Source organism: Amblyraja radiata, chromosome 2, assembly GCF_010909765.2.
Source record: "Amblyraja radiata isolate CabotCenter1 chromosome 2, sAmbRad1.1.pri, whole genome shotgun sequence".
In the NCBI taxonomy this organism is placed as follows: domain Eukaryota; kingdom Metazoa; phylum Chordata; class Chondrichthyes; order Rajiformes; family Rajidae; genus Amblyraja; species Amblyraja radiata.
In genome coordinates, this window is record NC_045957.1 from 119,594,703 (window position 1) to 119,619,135 (window position 24,433).

Consider the following 24,433-nt stretch of genomic DNA (forward strand, 5'->3'; position numbering starts at 1 on the left):
TGGAATTCTCTGCCTCAGAGGGCGGTGGAGGCCGGTTCTCTGGATACTTTCAAGAGAGAGCTAGATAGGGCTCTTAAAGATAGCGGAGTCAGGAGATAAGGGGAGAAGGCAGGAACGGGGTACTGATTGGGGATGATCGGCCATGATCACATTGAATGGTGGTGCTGGCTCGAAGGGCCGAATGGCCTACACCTGCACCTATTGTCTATTGTCTATTCAAAGTCCGGTCGGCCCGTGGGCTCGATGTACGGGAGCAGTTCCCGCGAACCCTCCTCCCTCTCCTCTCCTGGCCCGGCCATCGTTGTGTCCAAGGGGGCAACCTCCTGCAGCCGACCTTGATAGCACTGGAGGCATTACGCCGGTTCACCCTCCCACCGGCCCTTGCCCCTCGCGTCGCCCGTCTCCAGCGTCTCCTTCCCCGGTTACGCCGAGCCAAGAGCCTTTGGGCGGGGAACCTCAAATATACATTTGCATCGTGCACCGCCAGCCGTCTAACCAAATTCCATTGCCTAACAGGGTCAGGACGTTGCAACATGCAAAATAATCATCCTCGTATTCCTCACAGAATCACGCAGCGTGGACTCACGGCCCGACTTGCTCTGACACCTTCTTCAGTCACAGGGTGGTGAATCTGTGGAATTCTTTGCCACTGAAGGCCGTGGAGGCCACGTCAGTGGATATTTTTAAGGCAGAGATAGATAGATTCTTGATTAGCACGGGTGTCAGGGGTTATGGGGAGAAGGCAGGAGAATGGGGTTAGGAGGGAGAGATAGATCAGCCATGATTGAATGGCAGAGTAGACTTGATGGGCCGAATGGCCTAATTCTGCTCCTATCACTTATGAACATAAACTTCCGCACGCCGACCAACACGTCTATACTAGTCCCACCTGCCCGCGTTTGGCCCGTATCCCTCTAAACCTGTCCGATGCATGAACTTATTATTTTACAGTTTTAAGTTACAGTTTTCTTTTAAATGTTCTGTTTGGCAAGTGTGATTTAAATGTTGTTGTGGTCCCAGCCTCAACTACCTCCTCTGGCATTCTCTGAGTGAAACAGTGCCCCACATGTATCTATTAAGGGCGGGGGGCACGGTGGCACAGTGGTAGAGTTACTGCCTCACAGCGCCAGAGAACCGGGTTCCATCCTGACTACGGGTGCTGTCTGTACGGAGTTTGTACGTTCTCCCCGTGACCCGTGTGGGTTTTCTCCGGGTGCTCCGGTTTCAACCCACACTCCAAAGACATGCAGGCTTGTAGGTTAATTGGCTTTGGTAAAATTGTAAATTGCCCCTAGTGTGTAGGATAGTGTTAGTGTACGGGGTGATTATTGGTTGGCGTGGACTCGGTGGGTCATAGGGTCTGTTTTGGCACTGTATCTGAACAAAACCAAATATTTTTTTCCCCGTCACCTTAAACCTATGTCCTCTGATTCTCTATTCCCCAACCCTGGGTAAAAGACTGTGTGTCCACCCGATATATTCCCCTCATCATTTTTATACACCTCTATAAGATCACCCCTCATCCTCCTGCGCCCCAAGGAATAACGTCCCAGCCTGGTCAACCTCTTCTCCCTGTAGCTTAGACCCTAAAGCCCTGGCAACATCCTCGTAACAGTCAATCTTCTCGTCACTCTTTCCAGCTTCCTTTGGCAGGGTGACCAAAAGTGAACACTGGACTCCAAATGCTGCCTCACCAACGTCTTAGACCAGTGGTTCTCAACCTTTTTTCAGTGATGTACCCCCTGTGAAATATTTTTTCAGCCAAGTACCCCCTAACCAGCGCAAAAATATAGGCCTACATATATCTCACGTACCCCCTGGAGTGCCTTCACGTACCCCCAGGGGTACGTGTACCCCCATTTGAGAACCACTGTCTTAGACAATAGACAATGGACAATAGCTGCAGGAGTAGGCCATTCAGCCCTTCGAGCCAGCACCGCCATTCAATGTGATCATGGCTGATCATCCACACTCCGTACTCCGTTCCTGCCTTCCCCCCCCCATCCCTTGACTCCTCTCTATCTTTAAGAGCCGTATCAATCTCTCTCTTGAAAGCATCCAGAGAACCAGCCTCCACCGCCCTCTGAGGCAGAGAATTCCACAAACTCACCACTCTCTGTGAGGAAAAAGTGTTTCCTTGTCTCCATTCTAAATGGCTTACTCCTTATTCTTAAACTGTGGCCCCTGGTTCTGGTCGACTTTGGGGGGCGGCACGGTGGCGCAGCGGTAGAGTTGCTGCCTTACAACGTTTACAGCACCAAAAACCCAGGTTCGATCCCGACTACGAATCATTCCTACGCAATGATCAAATACAAAGTGTTTTTGTTCGTGGGATGATTCACTGAATCCTGCCTCCGTGCATCATTTGCAGAAGCCATATTCTGACAGGAACTGTAAAATTATATACTTTAACACACTGGTTTCCAGTCACCATAATTGCTATTATTACGGTCTAAGAGTAACAACATTTACCCTGTCAACAACTAGCAAATACACCGAGCTGCCAGAGGAGGTAGTTGAGGCAGGGACTATAACAACATTTAAAATACTTTTGGACAAGTTTAGAGGGTTATGGGCCAAACATGGGCAGGTGGGACTAGTACCGATGGACATGTTGTTCGGCGTGGGCAAATTGGGCCGAAGGGCCTTTTTCCATGTTGTGTGACTCTATGACAATGCCGTTAGTGAACCATCTTATCAACATAGAAAATGGGTGCAGGAGTAGGCCTAGTACTAGGCCCTTTGAGCCAGCACCAGCATTCAATGTTATCATAGCTGATCATCCAAAATCAATATGTTTACAAAAGAAATGCAGATGCTGGAAAAATCGAAGGTGGACAAAAATGCTGGAGAAACTCAACGGGAGAGGCAGCATCTATGGAGCGAAGGAATAGGTGACGGATTGGGTCGAGACCATTTTTGATCCCTTGATTCCGTTAGAGCTACATCTAACTCTCTCTTGAAAACGTCCACTGCCTTCTGTGGCAGAGAATTCCACAGATTCACAACTCTCAGGGTGAATTTATTTTTCCTCATCTCAGCTAGAGAGCGGTCCTGAGCTACCATCGACCTCATTAAAGGCCCTCAGACTCTTTAATCTAACTATTCCCTTCATCATGTATCTATACACCGTGTATGACTGCTTGATCGTAATCATATATTGTCTTTCCGCTGACTGGATAGCAACAACAAAAAAGCTTTCCACTGTACCTCGGTACACGTGACAATAAACGAGAAAGTATATGAAACGTTACCGGTGAAACGGAATGAATAATCCACCCAGTTAGAACATAGCAGAGTGCAGCATAGGAAGAGGCCTTTCGGCCCACCATAGAGTGATACAGCATGAAAATAGGCCCTTCGGCCCAACTTGCCCACACTGACCAACATGTCCCATCTACAACATGTCCCACCTGCCTGTGTTTGACCCAAATCCCTCCAAACCTGTCCAATCCATGTACCTGTCTAAATGTTTCTTAAAAGCTGCGATCGTCCCTGCCTCAACTACCTCCTCCAGCAGCTCGTTCCATACACCCACCACCCTTTGAGCAAAAAAGTTATTGCTCAGGTTCCTATCCAATATTTCCCCCCTCAGGTTAAACGTATGTCCTCGGGTTCTCGATTTCTTCTGTGCATCTACCCGATCATCCCATGATTTTGTACACCTCTGTAAATTCACCCCTCATCTTCCTGCCCCTGCGCTCCAAAGAATAGAGTCCCAGCCTGCTCAACCTCTCCCTATAGTTCAGGCCCTTGAGTCCTGGCAACATCGTTGTGCTTCAAGCGTGTCCAAAAGGGTTTGGACACGCTAGAGGCAGGAGGCATGTTCCCCATGTTGGGGGAGTCCAGAACCAGGGGCCACAGTTTAAGAATAAGGAGTAAGCCATTTAGAACGGAGACGAGGAAACACTTTTTCACAGAGAGTTGTGAGTCTGTGGAGGGTGGTGGAGGCGGGATCTCTGGATGCTTTCAAGAGAGAGATAGATAGGGCTCTTAAAGATAGCGGAGTCTGGGGATATGGGGAGAAGGCAGGAACGGGGTACTGATTGGGGATGATCAGCCATGATCACATTGAATGGCGGTGCTGGCTCTAAGGGCCAAATGGCCTACTCCTGCACCTATTGTCTATTCTATCCTTTCTGCACCCTTTCCAGCACAATTTTCCACCAGTGTGGATTTTCTCTGGGTGCTCCCGTATCCTCCCTTACCCCACAGACGTGCTGGTTTTGTAGGCTAATTGTCCTCTGTAAATTGCCCCTGGTGTGGAGTGTGTGGGATAACACAGAACTAGTGTCTTAATTTCAGTTTAGTTTATTGTCACTTGTACCGAGGTGAAAAGCTTTTGTTGCGCGCTAACCAGTCAGCGGAAAGACAATACATGATTGCAATCGAGCCATTCACAGTGTACTGACACAGGATAAAGGAATAACGTTCAGAGCAAGGTAAAGCCAGCAAAGTCCGATCAAAGATAGTCCGAGGGTCACCAATGAGGTAGATAGTAGCACAGGACTGATCTTTGGCTGCGGTTCAGTTGCCTGATAACAGTTGGGAAAGGGGAGGAGACTGGCCAGGGGTGCGACTGGTCCTTGATTATGCTGCTGGCCTTGCCGAGGCAGCGTGAGGTGTAGATAGTCAACGGAAGGGAGAGATTGTGAGATGGTCTGGGCTGCGTCCACAATTCGCTGCATTTTCTTGCGGTCTTGGATGGAGCTGTTGCAAAACCAAAGCTGTGCTGCATCCCGATAAAATGCTTTCTACAGCGCATCTTTAGAAGTTGGTGAGAGTTGTCGGGGACGTGCCGAACCTCCTAAACCTAAGGAAGTAGAGGCGTTGGTGTGATTTCTTGGTCGTCGCTTCAATATGGGTGGTCCAGGAGAAGTTGTTGGTGATATTGACTCCTAGGAATTTGAAGTTATCAACTATCTCTACTTCGGCGCCGTCAATGCAAACTGGGGCGTGTGTCCTGAAGTCGAACACTATCTCCTTTATCAGGTTTCATCTTAACCTACGGCGTTCCAGATCAGTGCTTCTTAAACTGGTGAACTGGAGGAGGAGGGAGAGGGGGAGGGAGGGGGAGCGAGAGGGAGAGGGAGTAGGGGAGAGAGAGAGGGAGTGGGGGTGATGGGGAGGGAGAGGAGGAGAGGGAGAGGGAAGGGTAGAGGCAGGGGGAATGTGATAGGTAGAGAGGGAGTGGGAGAGAGGGAAGAGGGATGGGGGGTGGGGGATAGGGAGAGGGGCGAGGGAGAGGGGGAGAGTGAGAGGGGGAGAGGGAGAGGGGGAGTGTGAGTGGGGAAAAGGAGTGCAGGGATAGCAACGTTTTATCTTCATTATTATACACATGGGTTTGTGAGTAGTCATCCCCTGCCCCCTACAGGCCAGTTTGGCTTCATCCTATTTTTCTGCTCTTACATAGAGTCACACAGCGCAGAAACAGGCCCTTCAGCCCACCGACCCGCACCGACCAGCTATTACCCCGCACACTAGCACTATCCTACACACTAGGGACAATATATAATTTACAGATGTCATGTGTGGGAAGGAACTGCAGTTGCTGGTTTAAATCGGTAGACACAAAATGCTGGAGTAACTCAGCAGGACAGGCAGCATCTCTGGAGAGAAGGAATGGGTGATGTTTTGGGTCGAGACCCTTCTTCAGACTGAAGCCAATTAACCTACAAACCTGTATGTCATAAGGTTCATACGTGATAGGAGTAGAATGTGCAATTTTGGTCTACAAATTTGAGGAAGGACTTTCTTGCTATTGAGGGAGTGCAGCGTAGGTCGACAAGGTTAATTCCCAGAAAAGCGGGACTGTCATTTGCTGAGTGAATGGAGTGGCTGGGTTTGTGTACTGTGGAATTTAGGATGAGAGGGAATCTTATTGATACATATAAGATTATTAAGGGTTTGGACACGCTAGAGGCAGGAAACATGTTCCCGATGTTGGGGGAGTCTAGAACCAGGGGCCACTGTTTAAGAATAAGGGGTAAGCCATTTAGAACAGAGATGATGAAACACTTTTTCACACAGAGAGTTGTGAGTGTGGGATTCTCTGCCTTAGAGGGCAGTGGAGGCTGGTTCTCTGGATACTTTCAAGAGAGGGCTTTTAAAGATAGCGGAGTCAGGGGATATGTGGAGAAGGTAGGAACAGGGTACCGATTGTGGATGATCACATTGAATGGCAGTGCTGGCTTGAAGGGCCGAATGGCCTACTCCTGCACCTATTGCCTAATTAGGCCATTCGGCCCGTCAAGTCTTTTCCGCCATTCAATCACGGCTGATCTATCTCTTCCTCTTAACCCCATTCTTCTGCCTTATCCTCACAACCACATAATAGTCCTAGAGTCATAGAATGATACAGTGTGGAAACAGGCCCTTTGGCCCAACTCGTCCACACCGGCCAACAATGTCCCAGCTACCCTAGTCCCACATAACCTCCTCTTATGGGCCGAACGCAGGCAGGTGGAGATGAGACATGTTGATTGGTGTGGGCAAGTTGGGCCAAAGGGCCTGTTTCCACACTGTATAACTCGACGCCACTATTGCATCTGTGACTCAGGTATTATTAAATCTTGGCCCTCTCACCCTAAACCTATATCCTCATGCATTCGATTCCCCCAGTCTGGGTAAAAGACATTTACCCGATCTATTCCATTCTGTAACTGCACAAGTTATATCCTCTGGGTGCTCCAGTTTCCTACCACCTACATACGCAATGTATTTTTTCATCTTTATCTTTCTCTGTTTGCAGGGGGTATTATTGATTTTAGTGTAAAAAATGTTTTCACAAAAATACCAACTGCATTTTGCTAATTTCCACATGAAAATAAGCAACTAAAAAAATAAATGGACAGGTACCGGATAGATTTTAGTGTGAATAAGTTTGGCTGTCTGAAGAATGGTCTCGACCCGAAATGTCACCCATTCCTTCTCTCCAGAGATGCTGCCTGTCCCGCTGAGTTACTCCAGCTTTCTGTGTCTATCTTTAGCCAAGGCGAGACTCGTCCTTGATTATGCTGCTTGTGGCCTTTTATAAAAATAACTTTATAATTCAGTCCTGAGCTACTATCTACCTCGTTGAAGACCCTTGGACTATCTCTATGGAGTTTATCTTGCACTAAACGTAATTCTCTTTATCATGTATCTGTACACTGTGGACAACTCAATTGTAATCATGTATAGTCTTTCCGCTGACTAGTTAGCAAGCAACAAAAGCTTTTAGCTCTACCTCGGTACACTTGACAATAAACTAAACTCAACTTAGGGTAGAGTTACGGCCTCACAGCGCCCGAGACCCGTGTATGATCCTGACTACGGGTGCTGTCTGTGCGGAGTTTGTACGTTCTCCCCAGGTGCTCTGGTTTCTTCCCACACTCCAAAGACGTACAGTTTTGTAGGCTAATTGGTTTCTGTAACAATTGTAAATTGTCCCCAGTATGTGTAGGATAGTGCTAGTGTACGAGGATTGCTTGTCGGTGCGGACTCGGTGGGCCGAAGGGCCTGTTTCCCCACCGTATCTCTAAACTAAATCAAACTAAAAATGAAATGCTCAAAAATAGACCTGCAGCTTGCGTAAGTCCCTGGCAGGTTTAGTTTACACATCTGAGCAGGTCTTCTTCTTAATGCAATATTTTGGTATCCAGTAAACACCTTTACATTTAACTGCCCTGATCTGCATTGCAAGTTCCAAATTCAGGCAGCATCTGTGGAGAACATGGATAGGTGGCGTTTCACAGAGTGCTGGAGTAACTCAGTGGGTCAGGCAGCATCTGTGGAGAACATGGATAGGTGACGTTTCACAGAGTGCTGGAGTAACTCAGCGGGTCAGGCAGCATCTCTGGAGAACATGGATGGGTGTCATTTCGGGTCGGGACCCTTCTTCATTCTGGAGGTTGAAGGGTCGGGGGGGGGGAGGGGGAGGGGGGGGAGACACAGGCCCTGATTTGTCCTGCTCTTTTCTCACGTTCACAAGTTGTAAGAGTAGAATTAGACCATTCGGCCCATCAAGTCTACTCCGCCATTCAATCATGGCTGATCTATCGCTCCATCCTCACCCCATTCTCCTGCCTTCTCCCCATAACCTCTGACACCCGCACTAATCAAGAATCTATCCATCTCTGACTTAAAAATGTCCACTGACTTGGCCTCAGTCTTCTGTAGCAAAGAATTCCACAGATTCACCACCCTCTGACTAAATAAATTTTTCTTCATCTTCTTCCTAAAAGAATATCCTTTAATTCTGAGGCTGTGACCTCTGGTCCTAGACTCTCCCACGAGTGGAAACATCTTCTCCTCATCCACTGTATATATATCCAAGCCTTTCACTATTCTGTATGTTTCAATGAGGTAACCCCTCAACCTTCTAAACTCCAGCGAGTACAGGCCCAGCGCCGTCAAACGCTCATCATATGTCAACCTACTCATTCCTGGGATCATTCCCGTAAACCTCCTCCGGACCCTCTCCAGAGCCAGCACATACTTTCTCAGATATGGTGGCCAAAATGGCTCACCATCCTCCAAATGTGGCCTTATAGAGAGCCTCAGCATTACATCCCTCTTTTTGTATAGAAGGCCTCATGAAATAACCGGGGTCACAGTTTAAGGATAAGGGGGAAGTCATTTAGGACCGAGATGAGAAAAACATTTTTCACACAGAGAGTGGTGAATCTCTGGAATTCTCTGCCACAGAACGTAGTTGAGGCCAGTTCATTGGCTATATTTAAGAGGGAGTTAGATGTGGCCCTTGTGGCTAAAGGGATCAGGTGGTATGGAGAGAAGGCAGGTACAGGATACTGAGTTGGATGATCAGCCATGATCATATTGAATGGCTGTGCAGGCTCGAAGGGCCGAATGGCCTACTCCTGCACCTATTTTCTATGTTTCTATGTTTCTAACTGCTAGCATTGAGTTTGCTTTCTCTACTAACAAGTCTACTCCGCCATTGAATCATGCCTGATCTCTGCCTCCTAATCCCATTCTCCTGCCTTCTCCCCATAACCCTTGACACTCCTTCTAATCAAGAATTTGTCTATCCCTGCCTTAAAAATATCCACTGACTTGGCCTCCACAGCCCTCTGTGGCAATAAGTTCCACAGATCAACTACCCTCTGACTAAAGAAGTTCCTCCTCACCTCCGTTCTAAAATTCGGCCTAAGAGCGCCCTTTATTTCTGAGGCTATGACCTCTGGTCCTAGACTCTCCCACCAGTGGAAACATCTTTTCCACATCCACTCTATCTACGTCTTTCTCACCTCCACTCCCCCCCAACCCCCCATTTTCAGTCTGAAGAAGGATCCTGACTCGAAACATTACCCATCCCGTTTACCCAGAGGTGCTGCCTGACCCGCTGCGTTAATCCAGCACTTTGTGTCCGTCAAAGCCGGGCTGTAAACTACCCAAGTGGAATATGAGGTGCTGCTCCTCCAGTTTGTGTGGCCTGGCCTCACTCTGGCAATGGAGGAGGCCCAGGACACAAAGACCAGTGTGGGAAGGGGAGTTAAAATGGTTAGCAATCAGGAGGTTCAGCAGGCCTTGGTGTAAAGTTGACACTATCGAGTTGGGAGGAGGGAGAAGAGGGAGTGGCCAAGGGTTGATTATGCTGCTGGCCTTGCCGAGGCAGCGTGAGGTGTAGATGGAGTCAATGGAAGGGAGGTTGGTTTGTGCGATGGTCTGGGCTGCGTCCACAATTCGCTGCAATTTCTTGCGGTCTTGGATGGAGCTGTTCCCAAACCGTGCTGTGATGCATCCCGATATAATGCTTTCTACGGCACATCTGTAGAAGTTGGTGAGAGTTGTAGGGGACATGCTGAACTTCCTGAGCCTTCTTAGGAAATAGAGGCATTGGTGTGATTTCTTGGTCGTTGCTTCAATATGGGTGGTGCAGCAGGTGTTGGTGATATTGACTCCTAGGAATCTGAAGCATTCAACCATCTCTACTTCCACGCCGTCAATGCAGACTGTGGTGTGTGTCCCGCTTCACTTCCTGAAGTCGAACACTATCTCCTTTGTCTTGCTGACGTTGAAAGAAAGAGTTGCTGCCTTACAGCGAATGCAGCACCGGAAACCCGGCTTCGATCCCGACCACGGGTGCTGTCTGTACGGAGTTTGCACGTTCTCCCCGTGACCTGGGTGGGTTTTCTCCCAGATCTTCGGTTTCCTCCCAAACTCCAAAGGCGTGCAGGTTTGTAGGTTAATTGGCTTGGTGTAAATGTAAAAACTGTCCCTAATGTGTGTAGGGTAGTGTTAGTGTGCGGGGATCGCTGGTCAGCGCGGACCCGGTGGGCCGAAGGGGCCTGTTTCCGCGCTGTATTTCTAAACCAAACTAGACCAAAATGGAGGAGGCCCAGGACAGAAAGGTCATTGTAGGATTGGGAAGGGGAGTTCATCTCCAGTTTGCTAACGGGATATCCAGGAAGTACTCGGTGTAAAGGTGATACTGTCGTGATGCAAAGTGTGAATAACATTATTCACTGGGTCAATCCGCCCAAGGCAGTTGAAATCAATACAGCAGCTCCAAGGAATGATCACCGTGAACAGTGTTTAGTTAATACGAACATTGTGCTTTGTGGCAGCCAGAGAAACATAAATGTTTTCTTAGCCAGCTGGCACATCAATGTTTATCTCCAAGTGACTGTATTCCCCTAGTTACCGTACCTAATTTAATACTTGACTGCAGTTTCAAAGTGTGACAATAGACAATAGGTGCAGGAATAGGCTATTCGGCCCTTCGAGCCAGCACCGCCATTCAACGTGCTCATGGCTGATCATCCCCAATCAGTACCCCGTTCCTGCCTTCTCCCCATATCCCCTGACTCCGCTATCTAGCTCTCTCTTGAGAGTATCCAGAGAACCAGCCTTCACCGCCCTCTGAGGCAGAGAATTCCATAGACTCATCACTCTCTGGGATAAAAAGTGTTTCCTCTCCGTTCTAAATGGCTTACACCTTATTCTTAAACTGTGGCCCCTGGTTCTGGACTCCCCCAACATCAGGAACATGTTTCTTGCCTCTAACGTGTCCAAGCCCTTAACAATCTTATATGTTTCAATGAGATGCCCTCTCATCCTTCTAAACTCTGGAGTATACAAGCCCAGCTGCTCTATTCTCACAGCATAGGACAGTCCCGCCATCCTGGGAATTAACCTTGTAAACTTATGCTGCACTCCTTCAATAGCAAGAATGTCCTTCCTCAAATTAGGGGACCAAAACTTCACACAATACTCCAGGTGTGGTCTCATTAGGGCCCTGTCCAACTGCAGAAGGACCTCTTTGCTCCAATACTCAACTCCTCTTGTTATGAAGGCCAACATGCCATCCAGGAGGAAGGAACTGCAGATGCCAGTTTACTACCGGAGATAGACACGCAAAAAGCTGGAGTAACTCAGCGGGTCAGGCTGCATCTCTGGAGAGAAGGAATGGGTGATGTATCGGGTCGAGATCCCTCTTCAGTCCTCAACCCCTTCCCAGTTCTCCCACTAGTCTTACTGTCTCCAGCTACATTCTATCTTTGTCCCGCCCACTCCTCTGACATCAGTCCGAAGAAGGGTCTCGACCCGAAAAGTCACCCATTCCTTCTCTCCAGAGATGCTGCCTGTCCCGCTGAGTTACTCCAGCATTTTGTGTCTACCTTCTATTTAAACCACCATCTGCAGTTCTTTCCTACACAAGAGATATAGATGGTGATATAGAGAGATATAGAACAAATGAATGAAAGATACTCAAAAAATATAACAATGATAACGGAAATTATAAAGATTATTATCCAAATGGTGTCAAGTTGGGAAAAGGGAAAGTACAACGGGATCTGGGGTCCTTGTTCATCAGTCAATGAAAGTAAGCATGCAGGTACAGCAGGCAGTGAAGAAAGCAAATGGCATGTTGGCCGTCATAATAAGAGGAGTTGAGTATAGGAGCAAAGAGATCCTTCTGCAGTTGTACAAGGCCCTACTGAGACCACACCTGGAGTATTGTGTGCAGTTTTGGTCGCCTAATTTGAGGAAGGACATTCTTGCTATTGAAGGAGTGCAGCGTAGGTTCACAAGGTTAATTCCCGGGATGGAGGAACTGTCATATGCTGAGAGAATGAAGCGGCTGGGCTTGCATACTCTGGAATTTAGAAGGATGAGAGGGTATCTTTCTGAAACATATAAGATTATTAAGGGTTTGGACATGATCACATTGGCCATGATCACATTGAATGGAGGTGCTGGCTCAAAGGGCGGAATGGTCTACTCCTGCACCTATAGTCTATTGTCTATTGTTCTATGCTCTATGTGCTAAATGTATGAATGAATGAATGAACGAATAAGTTTATTGGCCAAGTATTCACATACAAGGAATTTGCCTTGGTGCTCCGCCCACAAGTGACAACATGACACACAGTGACAGTTAAGAATGATACATAAAACATTAAGGTTCATAAGGCTCATTTATTGTCACATACACCAATTGGTGCAATGAAATTCAAGTTGCCATTGCAGCACATTAATAAGAATACAAACATAACATTGTAAAGAAATGTAACATAAAACATAAAAACATCCCCCCACAATGGTTCCCACTGTGAGGGAAAGTCAAGTCAAGTCAAGTCAAGTTTATTCGTCACATACACATACGAGATGTGTAGTGAAATGAAAAGTGGCAATGCTCGCGGACTTTGTGCAAAAAACCAAACAAACAAACAACCAAACAAACTACAAACAGAATGGAACAGAATCACATATTCTTTTACATATTAAATATTAGTGGGCGGAAGGAAAAAGGGGAAAAAAAAAGAAAGCACAAAGTCCAGTCACCATCCCCTTGTCCATCCAACGTCGGGCCTATTGAGGCCTCCGCAGTCGCTGCTACAGGGCCCGATGTATTAAACATTAATAATAGGGAGGTTTCACGGCAGTCGGGTCACGACCCATGACCCGTACTGTTGCTACGCTACTCCAAATGGATTACACGCGATGAACTGCAGGTAGGCACTTACCATTGTTTCCAGCGTAGCGGGCCCGTTAAAACCCGCTGAAATTGTCAATTTTTGCGCTGTAAATAATTATGGAAATCGGGATAAGCGTGTGAGACATTTAGCCTACTTCAGAATTCCAAAAGTGAGGAGAAATGACGGTGGATAGAAACGAGAGCTGAAGGGACAACAACAGCCAGAGTGCTTGGCGAACATTGGCCGTTTGCTCACTGCATTTCATCAACAGTAAGGCATTATTTGTGTTTTTTCTTGATTCCTTTGGCATCTAAAAAGGTTCAGAAGTGATAAATCTGGCTGTAATTTTTTTAAATCGCCCATGGGTCTCGTGGGTTTTTACATACAAAATGAAAATGCATCTGAAGAAAAATTTACAGCCAGATTTATCACTTCTGAGACTTTTTAGATACCAAAGGAATCAAGAAAAAACACAAATAATGCCTTACTTGATGAAATGCAGAGCAAACGCGATAATTCCCAATATTTTCAATGTTTACCAAGCACTTTAGCTGCTGTAATCCCTTCAGTTCTCGCTTCTCTATACCTTCATTTCACTTCACGTTTGGAATTCTAAAGTTGGGTACATGTCTCTCACACTTACCCCGACTCCCACAATTTTTTTCAGCGCAAAAATTCAACATTTTGGCGGTTTTTAACAGGTAGAAAAGTACGCGTTTCTTGTATTAATAACATGTACCGGAAGTGACGGATGTCTTCCAGTTGGATTTAGCGGCTCCGTGCGTCGAGCCCTGTGACCCATGACCTTACGTGCAACCCCCCTATAAAACATTGTTGATTAAACATGTAAAGAGGTGACCACACGCTAACGTCGTTTATTCTCCCCTTCTTCCACCAGGAATTGGGAAGAATGTCATCTGCGACCGAGCAGCGACGCCTCTGGATGCGTTCCAGATGATGTCGGCCGCCCACTATTACCCCAAACTGATGAGCATCATGGGCAACGCGCTGCGCTTCCTGCCGGCCTTCGTCAAGATGAAGCAGATGATCCAGGAGGGCTACGTGGGGGAGCCCATGATCTGCGAGGTCCAGGTCCACAGCGGGAGCCTCCTGGGCAAGAAGTACAACTGGAGCTGCGACGACCTGATGGGCGGCGGGGGTCTCCACTCGGTGGGCAGCTACATCATCGACCTGCTGACCTTCCTGACCGGCCAGAGGGCCGTCAAGGTCCACGGCTTCCTCAAGACCTTCGTCAAGCAGACGGAGCACATCCGGGGCATCCGGCAGATCACCAGCGACGACTTCTGCACCTTCCAGATGGTGCTGGAGGCCGGAGCGTGCTGCACCGTCACGCTCAACTTCAACGTGCCGGGGGACTTCAAGCAGGACGTGACGGTGGTGGGCTCAGCCGGCCGACTGACCGTGAGCGGCAGCGACCTGCACGGCCAGCGCAACAGCTCGGGCCGGAGGGAGCTGATCCTGGAGGACTCGGCCCCGCTGAGCGACGGGCTCCTGCCGGAGAAGGCCTTCCGCGACTGCCCCGTCCCCTTCCTCCGCGGCACCGTGATGATGGTGCGGGCCATCCGCCAGGCCTTCCAAGACCAGGAGGACCGGCGCACCTGGGACGGGAGGCCTCTGTCCATGGCAGCAACCTTCGAGGACTGCTTGTACGCCCTCTCGGTGGTGGACACCATCAAGAAGTCCAACGAGACGGGCGAGTGGCAGAACATCGAGGTCATGACGGAAGAACCCGAGATCAGCCCCGCTTATCTGATCAGTGAGGCAATGCGTCGAAGTCGAATGTCCCTACTGTACTGATAACCTCCACAGCAAGTCGTCTCAGCCAGGGTGCAAAGCAAACCTTTCAATGAGCATAGAGTGATACAGTGTGGAAACAGGCCCTTCGGCCCAACTTACCCACACCGGCCAACATGCCCCAGCTACACTAGTCCCACTTGCCTGCGCTTGGCCCATCTCCCTCCAAACCTGTCCTATCCATCTACCTGTCTAACTGTATCTTAAACATTGGGATAGTCCCAGCCTCAACTACCTCCTCCGGCAACTCGTTAAACACACCCACAACTGAACAGTTACCGCTTAGATCCCTAAAATATTTTTCCCTTCACCTTGTACCGATGTCCCCTGGTCCTCGATTCCCCTACTCTGGGCAAGAGACTCCGTGCGTCCACCCAATCTATTCCCCTCACGATTTTGTACCCAAAGCTTGTAGCATGAATAGTATGGGCTTCCCTGGCTTAATAAATGTTGGCATGTCTACAAAATGTATTTGCGACATGCCAAGTAAATGTAAACCGATGTGCGTGGCAAGAATAGCATTACAGGGCGTCACGGTGGCGCAGCGGTAGAGTTGCTGCCACACAGCGCCGGAGACCCGGGTTCGATCCCGACTACGGGTGCTGTCTGCACAGAGATTGCACGTTCTCCCCGTGACCTGCGTGGGTTTTCTCCAAGTTCTTCGGTTTCCTCCCACGCTCCAAAGACGTACAGGTTTGTAGGTTAATTGGCTTGGTGTGAAGGTAAATTGTCCCTGGTGTGTGTAGGGTAGTGTTAGTGTACAGGGGTCAGTGAGGACTGAAGGGCCTGATTCCGCGCTGTATCTCCAAACTAAACTAACGTCCACCACCGATTTCCCGGCAAGCGGTGGTCCGACACCTCCTTTAATCCGGACAAAATTATACAAGAGTTCCCACGAAAAAGTGGCGCCTAGGCTGGGTGAGGCGGCCGATCTCGACCTCATCGGGACTTCCGCGGCCGATTGGCGGGTCGAAGCTGCCCCCCTGCGGCCGGGGTCTCTGGAACTCCGGCCCGGCCGGATCCGGCAGATCCGCTCCTGTAGCCGACTCCCGAGGCCGACTTTGTGGGCCGGTATATCGGCCCCCTCGGCGGAACGTTCCGCAACTGTCGGACTCATCTCGGAGGCAGAGACCAAAGATCCTATAGCGAGCAAGATGGTCCACTCGACGAAAAAGACGTAGTACGGTCATGGGAAGATTCATGGGTAATTTAAGGCCCCATTTCCCGTAACCGGCTTCCGTCTCCACACCAAAGATCCCATAGGATAATAGTGCGGAGACGGAAGCCGGTTACGGAAACATCCTCGTAAAAATAAAAGTTATTTGGTAAAAATCTTCTCCTCATTTTCAGAATTTTAATTTATTAACACAAACTGTTCCCCCTCAACGTTGATTACACTGTGGGTCGGGTCGGGTCGGGTCCGGTTATGGAAATGGATGAAAAAAAGGCCCACGTTCCGTTGGGTTGCGTACTACACGTCAGCCCATTGCATTTAGCAGGAGTGGTCTATCTATAGGATCTTTGGCCGTGACCTCGGTCGGTCCGGCGAAACGGATAGTCGGGAAAGGCTGCGGAAGCGAGGGGTGCCGGAAAATCGGTGACGGACCCGTATTGAGATCAACAAGTCGCGCGATTGATGATTGATCACCCAAACGAGGGCCATTGTAGGCTCTTGAAATGACAATTGTTTCTTCATTTCTGTTCGATGTGTTATCGTCCCAGTAAGTTGGGACTTTAGTTTGAGTTTATCATGTTGGGAAATGGGGTACATTTTACAGTTTAGTATCCCAGAACATTGCAGAACAGGAGAAAGCATCTTTGCATGCGGCGATCTATTAATTATATGTTGACTGAATGTGTTGAGCCTGATATGCAAAAAAAAAAATGATTTGCAGAAATTCTTTGTTCCTGTTAACCATTGCACAAAGATGTGTGGCGGGAAGCACTAGATCATAAAACGACCCCTGTTATCAGAAATTACATATATTTTTTTATATTTTGAGGCCGCTAGGCGCAGTTTACTATGCAAAGTGCATGCAATACCAGTTGCTTTTGCAGCACAAGTGACAGAGAGGAATTCCTTGCAATGTGAAGAATGTAGACTTATAGAGTCATACAACGTGGAAACAGGCCCTTCGGCCCAACTTGCCCACGCCGACCAACATGCCCCGTCTACACGAGTCCCACCTGCCCGCGTCTGGCCCATATTCCACTAAACCTGTGCAAATGTATTTTTAATAATATAGTACCTGCCTCAACTACCTCCTGCAGCAGCCTATTCCATATACTCACCACCCTCTGCACAGTCGCCCCTCAGGTTCCTATTAAACCTTTCCCCTCTCACCTTAAACCCAGGTCCCTGTTTCCTGATTCGGCCCATCAAGTCCACTCCGCCATTCAATCACGGCGGATCTATCTCTCCTTCTCAACCCCGTTCTCCTGCCTTCGACGCCTAACCCCTGACACCCGTACTAATCAACAACCTGTCAATCCCTGCCTTACAAAAATATCCGAAAAAAGTTCCTTGTTATTACATTTTAGTGAGTTGCTTATCGAAGAATTTAAGCGTCTGTGAGGCAAAGGGAGGCAGTTGCAGTGACTGGAACCGCGACAACTGAAAGGTGTAGCTTCCAAAGATAGTCGAGAGAGAGAGTCAATAGACAATAGGTGCAGGAGTAGACCATTCGGCCCTTAGAGTCAGCACCGCCATTCAACGTGATCATGGCTGATCATCCACAATCAGTACCCCGTTCCTGCCTTCTCCCCATATCCTCTGACTCCGCTATCATTAAGAGCCCTATCTAGCTCTCTCTTGAAAGTATCCAGAGAACCGACCTCCACTGCCCTCTGAGGCAGAGAATTCCACAGACTCACAACTCTCTGTGAGAAAAAGTGTTTCCTCGTCTCCATGTTCATAAGTTTCAGAAGCTCATATGCTCACAAGCAGAATTAGGCCATTCGGCCCATCAATTGTGGCTGATCTATCTCTCCTTCCTAACCCCATTCTCCTGCCTTCTCCCCGTAACCTCTGACACCCGTACTAATCAAGAATCTATCCATCTCAGCTCTATAAATTATAAATTGTCCCTATTGCGTGTAGAATATTGCTAACGTGCGGGGATCGCTGGTTGGCGTGGACCAGGTGGGCCGAAGGTTATGTTTCCGCGCTGTATCTCTAAACTAAACAAAACTAACCAATGCCTGAATTCCATAAAACAGTTCCTGGCTGTGAATGAAAGCGCTCACTCAAAACAGCGCTCTGCATTTGTTTTTGAAATTAGATATTATTAATGATGAGATGAAAATTAATATTCATGATGAAATGTGTTGATTTCATGTTTTTTTGTTTGAAACGCGATGTTGTCTGTACAGAGGATACAATGTCTGTGAAATATTTGTGTTATTTATAGTATTCTTAGCATGAATATCTGTATATATGCAGGACAAAATATTTATCAAGGGGATGAAAAAAAAGCTAGTACCAGAGACGGTACAAAATTTATATTTTATTTATGATTGATAGGACAGATCATACTTAGTTTGTTAAAATGCTTTTTATTTAAAATGTGTATAAAGCAACAAGTCTCAGTACTGTGAAGGGATTTTAAGATTCTGTATTGTTAGTTCAGCTTAATTCTGTGTCTGTCTCGACTTGTTAGCTAACGGTTTGCGGGGGCTTTGTTTGTTAAGCTGAATAAATGTTGCGCTTTTTGTCTCGTATGTGGAGCTAGTAATATGTAAAGCACTCAGTATGCACTGTTACGATATCCTGTTGCGTGCAATTTGTCCTGGACACTGTTCCGATGTTACATGCCCTCATATACAGATCCAAGGAATATCAACAACTTCTCTACATCGGCGAGACCAAGCGCAGGCTCGGCCATCGTTTCGCCGAACACCTCCGCTCAGTCCGCCTTAACCTACCTGATCTCCCGGTGGCTCAGCACTTCAACTCCCCCCTCCCATTCCCAATCTGACCTTTCTGTCCTGGGCCTCCTCCATTGTCAGAGTGAGGCCCAGCGCAAAATGGAGGAACAGCACCTCATATTTCGCTCGGGTAGCTTACACCCCAGCGGTATGAACATTGACTTCTCTAACTTCAGATAGCCCTTGCTTTCCCTCTCTCTCCATCCCCTCCCCCTTCCCAGTTCTCCCACGTCTTACTGTCTCCGACTACATTCTATCTCTGTCCCGCCCACTCCCCTGACATCAGTCTGAAGAAGGGTCTCGACCCGAAATGTCACCCATTCCTTCTCTCCAGAGATGCTGCCTGTCCCGCTGAGTTACTTCAGCATTTTGTGTCTACCTTTGAATATCTTTTATGAATCTTAAATGGCGTCATGCCTTTGGGGAGAGAGCAGTCCAGCTTTTTGCAAATGTTTGTAAGTCGACGACACTGGAGTTTGGAGACGGGATCTAACTGTGCCTGTTTTCCATGTGCACAGTTCCCTCCACAAGGATTTTACCCAGGATAGATGGTGATAGGAACCATTTCTGTGGGAATTTGCTCTCAATGGAATTTTGCCTGCACGCGCTTCTTTGGAGCAATTATGATTTCAGTGAGATCCCTCCCTCATCCTTCTAAACTAAATTTAAAAAATATGATTTGGTGGTGAATCTGTGGAATCCATTGCCAGACGGCTGTGGAGGCCAAGTCAATTGATATTTCTAAGGCAGAGATAGATAGATTCTTGATTAGTACGGGTGTCGGGGGTTATGGGGAGAAGGCAGGAGAATAGGGTTAGGAGGGAGAGATAGATCAGACATGATTGAATGGCGGAGTAGACTTGATGGGCCGAATAGCCTAATTCTGCTCCTACCACATGATCATAAACTAGATTTACAATTTTAAAGCTACGATCATAAACAATGTATGAGGGCAGTGATAAATGTCAAACATTTTCGATAAGGTTTGATTATTTAACTTTAGCTGCCACACTCCATTGGTGTGAAAAGTTGATGTATACAATGTACCAAACTCTCCAAAACATACATATGGGGTTAAGTAGATGTGGTAGGAGTAGAATTAGGCCATTCAGCCCATCAAGCCTAGTCCGCCATTCAATCACGGCTGATCAATCTTTCCCTCCTAACCCCATTCTCCTGCCTTCTCCTCATAACGCCTGACAACCGTACTAATCAAAAATCTGTCAATCTCCACTTTAGAATATTCGCTGACTTTGCCTGCACAGCTTTCTGTGGCAATGAATTCCACAGATTCATCCTAAAAATCCTCCTCATCTCCATCCTAAAGGAATGTCCTTTAATTCTGAGACTGTGACCTCTGGTCCTAGACTCTCCCACTAGTAGAAACATCCTCTCTACATCCACTCTATGCAAGAAGAGGCAGTGTGAAGTGTAAGGTGGAGTCAATGGTGGGGAGTCTGGTCTGTGCGATGCACCTTCGAAAGTATTCTAAAGAAGTGAACAATATTTTCCTGGGGTAGTTAGCTGGCCACATGTTTGAAATCCATTTTTTAATCATTGCTCTTCCTGTGGATAAGTATAGATTTGTGTCCCATTTGTGGCCATTGAGGGAATTAACGGCCGGCACGGTGGCGCAGCGGTAGAGTTGCTGCCTCACTGCGCCAGAGACCCGGTTCCATCCCGACTACGGGTGCTGTCTGTATGGAGTTTGTACCTTCTCCCCGGGACTTCCGTGGGTTTTCTCCGAGATCTTCGGTTTTCGCCCACCTCCTGTGTAGGTTAATTGGCTTGGTGTAAATGTAAAATTGTCTCTAGTGTGTGTAGGGTAGTGTTAGTGTGCGGGTCGGAGCGGTGAGCCGAATGGCCTGATTCCGCGCTGTTTCCTAAACTAACCTAAAATTAAAATGGGCGCATTCATCAAAAGCCTATGACCGATTATTAGGCAGCCAGTTTAATTTACTGATTACAATGAGGCTCAATCGGCTACATGTATACAATCCACCTCCAGTTTAAATTCCATTTGGAATATTTTGGAGGACCATGAAACCAAGAAACCACATGTATACCGTTTGAACTATTGTCCATTGTATTAAATATTCCTTTATTGAAATGAAAGCATGAAGCATTACTGTGTATATTTTGCGTAATTGTTGACAATGTTAAAACAATGTTTTCCTCTGATAAAAATAAAAATTAAAAGAACTTTTATTTTAAGGAAATGGATGTGGTGCTTTTAACAGGGTGGCACGGTGGCGCAGCGGTAGAGTTGCTGCCTCATAGCGCCACAGGCCCGGGTTCCATCCCGACTACGGGTGCTGTCTTTACGGAGTTTGTACGTTCTCCTCGTGACCTGCATGGGTTTTTTCCCCCGAGAGATCCCCGATCAAATGCTTTCTGCGGCGCATCTGCAGAAGTTGGTGAGAGTTGTCGGGGACATGCAGAACTTCCTGAGCCTTCTAAGCAAGCAGAGGCGTTGGTGTGCTTTCTTGGCCATTGCTTCAATATGGGTGTTCCGGGACAAATTGCTGGTGATATTGACTCCGAGGAACTTGAATCTTTCAACCACGTAGACTAGGAGAGATGCAGATCAATAGACAATAGGTGCAGGAGTAGGCCATTTGAGCCAGCACCGCCATTCAATGTGATCATCCATAATCAGGACCCCGTTCCTGCCTTCTCCCCATATCCCCTGACTCCGCTATTTTTAAGAGCCCTATCAAGCTCTCTCTTGAAAGTATCCAGAGAACCGGCTTCCACCGCCCTCTGAGACAGAGAATTCCACAGACTCACAACTCTCTGTGTGAAAAAGTGTTTCCTCATCTCCGTTCTAAACCCTTATTCTTAAACTGTGGCCCCTGGTTCGGGACTCCCCCAACATCGGAAACTTTCTCCAGTGATGCTGCCTCTAGTGTGCCCAAACCCTTAATATCTTATATGTTTCAATAGGATCTCCTCTCATCCTTCTAAATTCCAGAGTGTACAAGCCCAGCCACTCCATTCTCTCAGCATATGACAGTCCCGCCATCCCAGCATATAACAAGCCCAGCCACTCCATTCTCTCAGCATATGACAGTCCCGCCATATTGCAAAACAGCATATAACAGCATTTAAAAAAATACTTGCACAGGTACATGGATAGAAAAGGTTTAGACGGGATAGGGGCTAAATAATAATGGTGTCTGATAAAGGGTTCTGACCAAAATGTCACCGATCCACTTTCTCCAGTGATACTGCCTGATCCACTGAGACACTCCAGCACTCTGTCTTCTTTTTTTGGTAATCTGCAGTTCCTTGTGTCTCAATCAATCAATCAATCAATATAGTTTTATTCGTCACATTGCACATAAAGTGCAAGTGAAATGAATTTGTCAGCAGCGGTACAATGATAAAGAACACACAATCCACAATAAAAATTTAACACAAACATCCACCACAGCATTCATCACTGTGGTGGAAGGCACAGAAATGGGCCAGTCCTCCTCCATCTCCCCCCGTGGTCAGGACCTCAACCCTCCGCAGCCGTCGCTGCGGGCGTCCAGATGGTAAAAGGACAAGGTAAAAGTCAAGGTAAGTCCAGGATCGGCTCTTCCCCACCGGAGCTTCAGGCTGGTGTAGGCCGCAGGCCGGCGGTCGAAGATTTAAAGAAGCACCGCAGACCGCAGGGCCGACAGACGAAGCTCCCCTCCAGGGGTGATGGTAAGTCGCCACGGCGCCCACGGTAGAAGTCGGCCGCGGGCCGGCCGATGGAGCTTCTTCTTCCCCGTGTCCCCAACGTGAGATCCCGGGCTGCAGACGCCGCGCCAGCTGGAGCTCCGCAGACTGCCGGCTGCCGCGGGCCAGCGAGAACGGAGCGCTCCCCTCCGGCGAGCCCCAGCGAGGGCTCGCCCACTCCACGCCGAGAGTCCACGCTGCGCCCGCCGCTGAAGCCCCAGATGTGTCTCCGGGAAAGGTAGAAAAAAAGCAGAAAAAAACGGACACGTTGCTGACAGGGCACCGGCTTGCAGCGCCCCCACCGATGGGGGCGCTGATCTACATCGGCATCTGCAGTTCCTTGTGTCTACATCAATAGTAGAGTCGCAAGAAAGAACTGCAGATGTTCAAGAAGGAACTGCAGATGCTTGAAAATCGAAGGTGAACAAAAGTGCTGGAGAAACTCTGCGGGTGCGGCAGCATCTATGGAGCGAAGGAAATAGGCAACGTTTCGGGCCGAAACGTTGCCTATTTCCTTCGCTCCATAAATGCTGCCGCACCCGCAGAGTTTCTCCAGCACTTTTGTCTACCAAAGAACTGGAGATGCTGGTTAATGCACAGAAGGACACAAAGTGGACTTAAGAGTAATGTGTAAGAAGGAACTGCAGATGCTGGTTTAAACCGAAGATAGGCACAAAAAGCTGAACTCACCCGAATGGTCTCAACCCAAAACGTCACCCATTCCTTCTCTCCTGTCCCACTGAGTTACCCCAGCTTTTTGTGTCTACCTTTGACCAAGGTGCGTGAAACACTTTTCTTTTGCCTACAGCTCAGCAAGACTATCCTCGAACATAGATAGACACAATCACCCCGGTAAGTACAGTGTGAACTGAATAGCCTACCGAGTCCATGTGTAAGCTACATTCCTGTCATAGGCCACAGATGGCCCGCAAAGGACCGTTGCAGCCGTCACCTCCATTCTGGCCGTCTCGTCGCCCCTCTCCATGCCCGGCCTTCGCCAGGTCTTGTGGAGCTCCTGCAGCTGAACTCGAGGGCGTGGAAGGCAAGACCCTTGGCCTTTCAGAGAAGTAATCTGAAAATGTATTGATGGACCATATAGAACACTAAGTAAAGCATGCAGGTACAGCAGGCAGTGAAGAAAGCCAATGGCATGTTGGCCTTCATAACAAGAGCAGTTGAGTATAGGAGCAAAGAGGTCCTTCTGTAGTTGTACAGGGCCCTAGTGAGACCACACCTGGAGTATTGTGTGCAGGTTTGCTCCCCTAATTTGAGGAAGGACATTCTTGCTATTGAGGGAGTGCAGCGTAGGTTTACAAGGTTTATTCCCGGGATGGCGGGACTGTCATATGCTGAGAGAATGGAGCGGTTGGGCATGTATACTCTATAGTTTAGAAGGATGAGAGGGGATCTTATTAAAACTTATAAGATTATTAAGGCTTTGGACACGTGAGAGGCAGGAAACATGTTCCCGATGTTGGGGGAGTCCAGAACCAGAGGCCACAGTTTAAGAATAAAGGGTAAGCCATTTAGAACGGAGATGAGGAAATACTTTTTCACACAGAGAGTTGTGAATCTGTGGAATTCTCTGTCTCAGAGGGCGGTGGAGGCAGGTTCTCTGGATACTATCAAGAGAGAGCTATAGGGCTCTTAAAGACAGCGGAGTCAGGGGATATGGGGAGAAGGCAGGAACGGGGTACTGATTGGGGATGATCAGCCATGATCACATTGAATGGCGGTGCTAGCTCGAAGGGCCGAAAGGCCTACTCCTGCACCTATTGTTTATTGTCTAAGCAAAAAACAGCTCTGACCAATGCAGGCTGGTCACAAGAAGCATCGGCCCGCTCGCACTTTGGAACAAAGTGCTGCAAACATCAGGGGAAAACAATCAACTGTTAGCAAGACCAGTCTTATTTCGAAAGCAGCTCCTACTATATCTCCCTTGTTTCAGTTTAGTTTAGAGATACAGCGCGGAAACATGCCCTTCAGCCCACCGAGTCCGCACCGCCCAGCGATCTCTGCACACTTACACTACCCTACACACACACACACTAGGG

At 48.0% G+C, this 24,433-nt stretch overlaps 1 protein-coding gene across 2 annotated transcripts in view; it reads left to right on the top strand.

Annotated features, from left to right (window-relative positions):
• gfod1 (glucose-fructose oxidoreductase domain containing 1) overlaps positions 1–15,379 on the top strand; it is a 61,610-nt gene extending 46,231 nt beyond the window's left edge. For both annotated transcript variants that reach the window (XM_033014444.1, XM_033014449.1), the window contains one exon: positions 13,825–15,379. In XM_033014444.1, the coding sequence (XP_032870335.1) occupies positions 13,825–14,744 (920 nt within the window). In that variant the 3' untranslated portion in view covers positions 14,745–15,379. The remainder of the gene's footprint in view (positions 1–13,824) is intronic.
• Positions 15,380–24,433: the final 9,054 nt, after the last annotated feature.